At 35.2% G+C, this 10,738-nt stretch overlaps 1 protein-coding gene across 2 annotated transcripts; it reads right to left on the bottom strand.

Moving 5' to 3' along the window:
• Positions 1-785: 785 nt before the first annotated feature.
• Positions 786-9,607, bottom strand: LOC131041652 (SWI/SNF complex component SNF12 homolog). Of its 2 annotated transcripts, XR_009105062.2 has the most exons (6): positions 8,674-9,607; positions 5,843-6,011; positions 4,046-4,838; positions 3,200-3,313; positions 1,257-1,748; positions 786-1,160 (listed from the first exon to the last, which is right to left on the bottom strand). XR_009105062.2 is itself a non-coding variant. In XM_057974811.2 (5 exons), exons 1-4 carry the CDS (start codon positions 9,301-9,303, stop codon positions 3,241-3,243), a joined length of 1,665 nt encoding a protein of 554 aa, XP_057830794.2. In that variant the 5' UTR covers positions 9,304-9,607; the 3' UTR covers positions 786-1,748; positions 3,200-3,240. The 2 variants fall into 2 exon arrangements, 1 of the variants encoding a protein (XP_057830794.2); XM_057974811.2 differs by having other exon boundaries at positions 786-1,748.
• Positions 9,608-10,738: the final 1,131 nt, after the last annotated feature.

Genomic DNA, 10,738 nt, shown 5'->3' with positions numbered 1-10,738 from the left:
ATACGTGTATGCTAATTTTTATTTGATAGGCAGCAAGCAGTTACTATCATATTTCAATCTCAACCACAAGTCATCATGTTGTGCAAAGCAGGTCCCACAACCCACAATTATTTACCTGCAAGCAATTGAGCTACACTAAAATTAATATTTAATTATTTTACCACCAAATCAATAGATACTCATCTTTGTCCATGATAAATCCAATTACAAAGTATTATTTTATCATAAATATTCTCATTTGATAGGCAGCAAGCAGTTACCATCATATTTCAATCTGTCACAAGCCATCATGTTGTGCAAAGCAGGTTCCACAACCACAATTTATTTACATACAAACAATTGAGCTACACTAAAATGAATAATTAATTATTTTACTACCAAATTTATAGATACTCATCTTTGTCCCTGATAAATCCAGTTACATAAAATGTTCTTCTATGATAAATACTCATTTAAATAGACAGTTACACTGTGTACAGCAATATCACCAAAGAAGCAAAATTATTAGCTTCCTCCTTTCACCTCTTTCTTTTTAGGTGATATTTACGTAGAGAACATTCTACTTAAAAATCAAATGCATTTGGTCAAATATTCAATAGCAATTTAAAACCTCATCTACGTCAAAAAAAAATTAAAATAAAATAAAATAAAATAAATAGTTGTCTTATTTTTACTACCTAAATTATGCCTCTGATTTTGAACTGTTTAATGTTTAAGAATAGAATTGGAGAATTAAAATAATTGTAAAATACATAACCTCAGGCATTTTTTACTACACTTGAGACGATAAAAATAACATAAATTATATTTATATACAATTATATATATAAATTTCCAGAAGCCTCTCCTACTTTGCAGTGTGTATTCTCTTGCACTCCTAAACTCCCTTCTTCCTATTTTATGGCTTTGAATGTCTAGCTCGCCATAGCAAGACTTCAGCATGTTGAAGCAAACTTGTAGTGCCATAAGTGCCCAGAGCTCCTCAATATGTACAAGTGATGTGGTGTTTAGATGTTGTGGTTAACGTAGCAATTGTTTCGATAAGTTGAAGAGTTAATGAACAACATCCTTCCATTTGTCAATTAAATGAGACTAGGATGTACATTTTCTGTGATATTTCTTTAACACATGTGTGCCCTTCTTCTCAAGATAATGGACATCTGAAAAATCGATGCCATAAACAGAGTGATAATTAATATTGTGGATCTGCACTTAACAATTGATAAGATGGGATGAGAATGGCATCACACTATCACCTTGTCCTATCTCAATCCAATCATCTTGCTTCTCAAGTCTTTCATTGTCAAGAAAAGCAGGAATTCCAGCTACAACGAGTGCTTGAAGTAGATGATCTACAAGAGACTTCCAGTTATAACTAAGGTAAACCATGATACTTCAATTTAAGAAGCGAATTTCCCAAAGAATGGCCTGAAACTAGTGAGTTTGCCACAATTTAATATTAGAAAAATGACATTAATGGACAAGAACTTGCAGAACCCAAATCAAAGTATTATGAAAGGGTGAAGCTGCAAGTGTAGGTGCAATGCAATCAATGGCAAGCCTCATCAGGAATCAGGTGGCCATCAATACCATGTCATCAAGTTCCTCATCAAAAAGCAAAGCGAAGAATGAGAGCTCTTGAGCTGCATGGCGGATATACTTTAATCTCTTGCCCTTGGCAATGTTCAAGGGCACACTGTGCACGCTCGCTTCCATCTCCCCAAATCCAAACTTCTCATCTACAACTCCTGCAATTGAATGAAATGAACAACAGTAAAGCAATCTCACTGATGAGTTATACAGCTAAATGAATGATGAAATCTTTGCTAATATTAAAAGGACTAATTTGGTGTGGTTTGCAACCTTCATTTTTTGAAATTCTAAATCACCCATGTGGTAAAGGGTTTATGTCATTCTTTAGGAAGAAGGTCAATATATTCCATTAACAGTGTACATAGTAAAAACAAAGAAAGCATGTAGTTGCATTAATAGAAGTAGATTTGCACAACTTGTTTATGATTCATTAAATTTAATGAATGTGGAAGGCTAAGGTTTTCAATGATCAGAGCCTTATTGGGTTACACAGTCATATCCAGCCATTAAAAAAGCAAACAAGAAGTTACAACAGAGCTATGATAAATAGTAACCACATCTACTTAATAATCCTTCTTCAAACTCATGAACATTCACATGCAACAAAAGATGAGAAAAATCAAAAAGATTGCATTGTAAGTGCTGCGACACTCATATAATCTCCGGTTACAATCACACTAGCCAATGTGGTGAATGAAAATTTTTGAATGGTACGGAGCTTGTCATACCCTACTGTTTAAAACCCTCCAAAACACTTACAACTGGCCAAGGAAACACGTGAAGCCTAAACCAACACCCAAAAGATGAATCATTGACAAGAGTGAAGCCTAAACCAACACCCAAAAGACGAATCATTAACAAGAGTAAAGCCTAAACCAACACCCAAAGATGAAGTACAAAACTTAAAAGGAAAATCAGCTCCATGTTGTACATACCAAATAGATAACCATGTGATGAAGAATCAAAATCTGTAGTATTGAAAATTAAGAGAAGACTCATTTAAGAATGTTTAGATTCAACTTATACATCACTTAAAGATAGCTATTATAATTGCTGAAAACATGTCTATTGCAAGTGTATCAGCTTTTCTAAAAGGGCAAGCAAGGACAATTATGTTAAAGATTGAAAACTTTGTATGTCTTTTCACTAAAATTTAAAGGATATGATTAACATTAGAAGAACAATTAAAGGCTTTTGACACTTGAGACTATTCATACTAAAATTAAGCAAGCATCTCTCTACCCTAAAATAAAGTCAACCACCAACTAATTACACATACAAAGATATTCATTATAATTGTGAATTTACCAAGAAACAAAGATACAAAAGTCACGTGTACAAGAAATATAGCATATACAAATCATAGATTCAAAAGACATTAAACCACATAGAGCACTAGCCTCGTTCCCCAATAAATAGCCATTGACAGGCTTGTGTGAAGCACAGCCATGTAATTAAATGAAAACTTAAATCATGTGGGTCAGTGAAATTGATGAATCCAGCATTAAGATTAACCCAATAACCAATAGGCAAGCACATAACCAAACACCATATCTTTCTTTGTAAAGATTTGCAAACAAGTCAAGCATAACGTACTGTGACTTACATATTCTCTAAGCAACATTTCCAATCTCAAGAATAAGCCTCTCAAGTATTTCCAGGAGCTTCACTCCCCGATGCTGGCTTGCGGTTGAGGTAACGAATGACAGCATCTTCCACCCTAAAAGTCAAGAACATAGCTCAAGATTAGACATTTAAAATATATAACATTTGTATCAATTGATCCCATAGCAATACATTTTCAGTGTTTATTGACACTTCTCGTAGACTTATAAGCCATATCTTAAATGTCTCTAAGAAAGGGGGATACAAAGCAAACAAACCAAACCCTAATATTAAAAAAATATATGTATAACAAATCAATACTCTGCTCAGTTTTTTGCAAACAATAAAAGAACAATGGGAAAAGCAGCTGGCATGCATGAATCCAGGGGAAAATTTCATGGTTAGCTTTTCCACTGCTAATCTCTACAATTTTATCAAGAACTGAATTTTCCAAGAGTAAAGTTCCCATAAGCATAGTCAAAATTTAAGATTAATTTACCTAATTTAATTGCTTTCATAGAAAGTGCAAGTGCATTTATTAAATTATCTGCATTTTACCAAAACCTAGCATATCATACATATGTTGTCTATTCTTAAGTAGATCATATTCTGTATAGTCAACAGTAAACTTCATCTACAATGCAGATTCCTTTACTATTGATTAACTGCAATTTTTGGTTGGCTGCATAATATTCAACATGATAAATTAAATTGAAAGATTACGTAACTATTTTATACTTGAAAGAAACCACTTCTGAAAGTTATCTAAGTGAGGAATTTCCTACACAAAATCTCAAAACAAACAGCATAATGACTAGCATTCATGCAAAAATATGCTTGAACATACCATGGTTGATTGTAGAAGTCTGATTTGCCCTCCTTCTCAGCATTCCGGCTTGCTTCACCTGCAACTAGCTTCAAATCCCTGCTTTGTGATGCTATCAAGGCATTTATGAATTCCACAGGAGACTGGCTGAAACCCAGGTAAAATGCTCTCCTGCGGCGATGCTCATGAATTTTTTTAATTGCTGCACAGATTGCCTCGTCACAGGCATCAATGTCCCTATGTTTCTCAGTATTAGCTAAAAAAGCTGCCATTTCTTTCTGCACTGGAATAGGAACATCCACCAAAACATCATAGCAAGCATTGCCAGCAGGACTAGTCCCTGAGAGTTTAATTCTATGTTCCAAATGAATTGGCTGTGGAGGAGACAGATGCTGTGAGAGTTTCTGTGAAATAAAAGAAAATTTAAGCTTCTCGCCACCAAAAAGTTTCTGCAATGGGGGATCACAATTGATGACAGATGGATCAGAAGGATGTTGAAGCTTCTTAACCTTTACATACTGCCAAAGTGCAGCTATAATTCTTGGTCTTGTGTCCACTTCAATTCCCAAAAGCTCTATTAAAGGAGGAGATAACTTAAACTTCTCTGGAACATAATTCATTTCCAGCCGTATAGAAGCCGTAAATTCCTTGTCACCCTTCCGTTTTATCTCAAAGCCCTCCACAGGCATAGGGGATCGGACATTCTCCCAAACAATGTTAGGATTTTCGGGGTACAAACTTGGGTCCAAGGAAACAGTGATTCGCCGGAAAAATGAAGAAAATTTTGGGGACGATGAGTTCTGCTTTGGCATACCTGCATAGTGAAATTTATTTCAAGGAAATTTTAAGGAAACAAATAATATATTTTTCAATAAACCTAGTAGAGTGATAATCTAGAAATATTTTTCCAAATTCTGTAAGATTTTTATGTTTAATAAAGAAGGGTGGCCAACACTCAACAAAAAAAAAATTACTTTATGGAAATTGAAGTGAGTTTTTTTACAGTAACTGAAAATCTGAGAGATCTAACAGTCTTGTCACTACTCTACCATTTTTACAATGGAGTTGGTTTTAAATTCAATTGTCAAGGAAAAGGAATTATTCAACATGAATATTTCTGAAAAGATAATGACTGTTGGAAAGAAGAAATAAGATTGAAATGCACGTTCAATGCTAGCAAATATAATACTGCTGCAAAGTATGTTGACTATGATAGTGCTTTTGAAGGATGAAATGCAACAAACTGAAGCCGTAAAATTCAAGTGCAATCTAAATATTGCAGCCAGTAAACTTTTCTCAGAGCAATATAAGAACCCTGATATAGTGAAAGCCTTATTTCAAAAATAATAAGGATAAATAAATAGAACACATGCAGAATATATGCAGGCATGCAAAATAAGACACTCGAAACCAACCTGAGCACAGGAATGCAATAATATGTACAACATATTGAATGAGAAAACAACAAAATACAGAAAGGAAGATGTGTAGTGAAGATGTGTAGTTACAAGGAAACATGTTTAATAGATTTGACAAGTTTGAGGCATATTGAAAAGTACAATAGAAAATTAACTCTCCATTTGAGAATTTAGCTCCAGGATAAGTTGATATAAACTCAAGAGCATGCTTCAAACATTAATGTGTATGCAGATTTTACTAAACCCAATCAAGGTTTGAACAAATGAGGCTTTGCAGGCACATGATACAGAAATACATGATTAGCATCTACAACCCTTGAGAAGAATATTTCCAACCCTTGAGAAGGTTATTATAAAACAAAATTATTTAATAATAAACCACTGGTGAATATTTCCAAACCTGAAGCATCCAGTTCCACTCCATCTTCCAGGATTCTTCCAAGAATTCGCAGTGTCCAAGATGGGGGCTCCCCCATATTTTGTTGCTGCTGCATATTCTGATTTGCAAAGGTATTGAAAACATAGATTCTCAGAGTCCGCTGGAGAGAGGGTGGGTTTTTGAGTGCTTCCTGGATGTAGGAAAAATTGACAAATATTTTCAATATTGAGTTTTCAAGCTATAAGAAACTATTAATATCTCTCCCAATAATTAATAATACAAACAAAAAACTTTTCCTTAAAACTGTTGAGCCTTGCTCAATATTCAATACTCAGAATCTAACAATTTAAAATGTTTACCAATAATGTAAAAAGAAGTGAACAACTTTTACATATGGATCGGAAGCTTTTTGTAAACATTAACTTTTTAAGTTAATAATATTGTTTAATTATACAAGGCAAAGCCATTTCTACTCAGCAGATTGACATCTTCAATATTATATTTTGAAGCAAGAGAACACATTAAAAGTTCTATGTTCCATGGCGTTTCAGGGATGGTATATATATATATATATATATATATATATATATATGAATTTTTCAAAATATATTGATATATTATAGAGAGACAGGGAAAGAGATAGATATGTCAATAACTGATAACAACAATATCATTTGTAAATAAATCTTGAGGGTAGTAGTACAACAGCATAGTAAATTTCAATAAATCATTGTAACAGCAGTCTCAAACATCAAAAAACCATGGTCTATCAATATCCAAAATTCTCAAACATGTATCCAGAAGTCTTAAACATCAAAATACAACAGTCTATGAAACTAAGCCTCATTCGAAGCTATCAATATGCAAACACTTAGAACCATCTGAGTCACTATCATCCTCTAGCAGAAATGTATCATCCAATAGTAACCTGACCAGTCCTGGTTGTTGGGTTAGTGTTTTGTTTGGTTTTAACTCTTTATGTCATTTTAGGGTTCCTTTGTGGTTTTGAAGTCCTTGTGGCCCCCCCAACAGACCAATATAAGCAAATAATTTTTTTTGAAAAAAACTATTTTTTGTTTTGTTTTTGTAAGCCTGAAATCATTCCCAGCCACAGGGGACGGCTAGCTGTTTTGAGGGAGGGGGGACAACACGGAGATGTCCTCTTGCCATCGTGGGGATGACAAAACTGCCCAAATGGCTAAGAACATTTCCTGGCATTTCCTGGGAATTTTGGTCAAGCGAGCACAGCAAGGGGGCATCCCCCCATCCCTGGTTTTAGAGTAGGGGACGCGTCCCATGTAACATAGTAAAAATTCAATTACAGATGAGTGGAAAAACACTTCTATCTGAAAGATTAGATTATTCACGGATCGTTGATGCATGCAGATCTTCTCGAGCATTGTAACAGCACCTAACAGACTGTTATGTTTGACAAGAGAAACAAAACACACTTCACAGGTTTGCAGTCTTGAATTATCATATTTTTAATATACCTTTACATTGCTACATTATTACCTTCTGAAGGTCCTTTTAAAATATGTTTTCAAATGTATTTATAACTTATGAGGAGTAATGTAGATATGGGACTCGTGTACTTTGAAAATTTGTAAATTGCAAAGAAAAATCCAAATGCTATTTGACTACATCGGAGTTCTGGAGTATTTGTGCAGTCCTGCAGTTACCACCAATGTTCATGAAATCCCCAGAAGTCTGAAATGTAATCTAAGTCTTAACATTTCATGTGCATCTGTGGCATAAAAGTCTACACTGCAATGCTGTCTCAAAACCCACAAACAATGCAGGACAAATTCAAAAGTCTGCCATGAAGCACCTATGTGATAAAACTGCAAAGTGATCACAAATATTTGCCAATGGTGCAAATTAAAATCAAAACTCTGCCATCTAAAAGGTTAGCGAGCAAGACTGATTCAAGAATCTGCCATGTGACAAAACATGTGAACAAAGTAATGTGACCTCGTAGGATACGATAACTGTAGGATATCCACAAAAGGATCTGCTGAAAAGTATGTGAATTGCTTAAACAAGTCTCAACCCAAATACACATGAGATCTGTTGAGAGGCCCTACAAAAAGTCATCCTTGCAAATTTAAAAGATGAAAATGGAAACATGGAAATGACACACAATCTATTTAACTTCATGCCTCAAAGAAATGTGGTCACATGAAATGCACAAATTGCAGGATAAGCAAAACATGGATTTGTCAAAGAGGCTGTAGGTCAAACAAATGCATTTAGGAATTCTAACACTGCATCCTTTGCCTATCTCTTATTGCTTGCATCAAAATGGAAACTTTGGGAGGTGCTTATACAAAATGGAATGGAAAAAAGGATTTAAATAGTTTCTGCAAATACAGCCTGCGGGTGTGAGGAAGCATGACTTTTGGAATATGCACAAGATAAATTTGTTGCGATGACTTTAGAAATCTAAGATCTTCAAACGAACAAACTTAGAAACTGTAGATTAACTTCCACATCTTTGTTTGCATTCTCCCCATTTGCACTAAATGGAACTCTTGGAAGGTAGTATTGGCATCCATTAAACAATATTGTGTAATAATTTTAATCAGAAGTTGAGGATGCAAATAGAGGTAGAGACTACACAAACAAATTATTCAACAAAATACATTACAAATCTCCACCTACATATTTTGCACATAATTTGTTTGACGAAATGTCTCGAGAATTTCAACTATATAACTGCAATAAGAACAGAAATATCCCCTCTTCAAAATTATAACAAGATAAACACAAGTGCCCATCATACAATTATAAAAAATTATTGTTCAACAAAGAAAACGAAAAAACCAATTAACCACTAAACTTTTTCTTACCTGGATGTCAACCTTTTTCCTCGCGAGCGCTGCATCGACCCGGGATTCGAACTCGAGCAGCTGAGTGTAAATCGCTGACTCTGGTAGCAGCGCCGCAACACGATCGGGGATCTGCTTTTCCGGCACCTTCCGCTTTTTCCGTCTGGTGGCTGGCGTCACCTCCGCCGTCTTGAAAGGCGACGCCGAAACACTTCCTGTGCCGGCGGAGCCCATGCCAGTGCCGCCGACAGTCGGGCGGGCGGGGGGCTTCTGCTGCCCTCGCTTAGGGTTTATAGAACCAGGCATCGATGCTACCGTTGGTGGAGTTGCGACTTGAGCCTGAGCCTGTGCTTGTGCTTGTGCTTGTGCCTGCGCCTGTGCTTGCGCTTGTACCTGAAACTGCAACTGTGCCTGAGCCTGCGCGTGCGCGTGCGCCTGAGCCTGTGCTTGGAAATGCACAGCCGCAGAGTTTGCAAGAGGGTTGACAGAATTAGGGTTTGGCCCCGGGTTAGAAACCCCCGAAGCGGGATTAAGTACTCCGCCGGGGTAACCAGAGCCCATTGCTCCTATTACTCCTGCTATGCGCACCGGCGGGTTAGGGTTAAGACTAGGGTTAGGATTACTGTTGTTGTTGCTGGGGTTGGCCGCCATTGTCGCTGTGATTTTAGTTCCGGATGGCTATGTATGAATGCGGTTTCTGAAGCTTTTCTGATGTAAATTAGCTTGGCTGGAGCGTGGTATCCTTCCTTCCGCAGAAAAAACTCAAATGGTGGAGTTCACCCCCTTGCTGGCAGATTGTCCGCAAAACATGTTAAACTAATCTGTCCACCGTTTTCTTTGCTCGTGTTTGGCTGGTACAAAAGAAAGTTGCAGATTTAGAAAATGGGTATAAACTCATAGATGGCAAAGGCCTGGGTGAGGATTTAATTATTTGATTTGAATTATACTAGCACTTGCCCCCAAAGGAGATGTAAGGGTTTCGTTGATAAATAATTATATATAAGTTAATATGTTAGAAAATACAAATTTTTATGTTTATAGAAAATATATTAATTTAATTTACAATATTTTATATGTGTAGTTAGTATTTTTCGATATACATTTTTAAAATACAATCTTGATCTTGGATTGATGATATGTGTTCAAGCTATCATTTTTATTTTTGAATTTTTACTTCATGCTTTTAATGGTCTATTTGTTCTAGTTAACAACTTGGAAATTTTACACCAAAATTATAATAGAGTTGCAATGATTACATCTATTGTAATTTATATAGGATGTCTTATAAATTATAAAGTAGTGTTTGGTCAATAGATTAGCCATGAATTTTATAAAAGATCTTAAAAAATGTTTATTGACATGCTAATATGAAAAAATGCCTCAAATTTAAAGAACTATACTTGAATGAGTATATTGGATAGGGGTGGAGCATAACTATCATCTATCATTCAAATAAGTAATTGATCATTTTCTTTTATAGCTACATATTTGAGTTTTTCTTGGGTTCGATCATAGTGGTGGTTGTTTTCTAATGATGTGGCAGGGTTTTTTCAAGTGCCAAAAAGTATTTAATTGAATCTAAGGACATATCACTTCTACAGATTCATCTCACTCTTTTTTGAGTGGTGAATCCCTTGAAATTTGTTTGCACAAATGAGTAGCAAACTCAATGGAGTTTGTTTTCACCTTTTCAAAAATTGAATCTACAACGTACTAACAAGGATGGACACATGCTCATCAAATTTGGTAAAGCAACATCTATTTCTACTTCTATGTAGTACAAAACCATACATGTGCAACAACAAACTAAGAAGAAACAAAAGAAACACAAATAGCCAACCTCACTCATAGTAAAACCTATATTCAACACCTCTATGATGGTGATTGAATCCCAATATCAATATTGAATTTCAATGATAGAAAATAAGAAAAGCATTTAATTGTTCTTAACAACACAACGATATTACATGGAAACTGTTTATTCAACCATTTTCATTAAAAATTATGTAATTCCAACAAGTTAAACATTATTAAGCTTGGAACCATATTTTATAGCTATGGCTGCAAGAATTGATCAAGATTTACA

Source organism: Cryptomeria japonica, chromosome 4 (genome assembly GCF_030272615.1).
Source record: "Cryptomeria japonica chromosome 4, Sugi_1.0, whole genome shotgun sequence".
Taxonomy (NCBI): domain Eukaryota; kingdom Viridiplantae; phylum Streptophyta; class Pinopsida; order Cupressales; family Cupressaceae; genus Cryptomeria; species Cryptomeria japonica.
This window is presented reverse-complemented; position numbering and strand designations above follow the sequence as displayed.

Bases quoted from the DNA above. Each gene is read 5' to 3' on its own strand.
- LOC131041652 (XM_057974811.2), bottom strand. From the start codon at position 9,303: ATGGCGGCCAACCCCAGCAACAACAACAGTAATCCTAACCCTAGTCTT. The intron at 6,012-8,673 runs GTAAGAAAAAGT...TCCTACATCCAG, and splicing joins GGAAAAAGGTTGACATCCAG to GAAGCACTCAAAAACCCACC. The intron at 3,314-4,045 runs GTATGTTCAAGC...CTTGACTTTTAG, and splicing joins GACTTCTACAATCAACCATG to GGTGGAAGATGCTGTCATTC.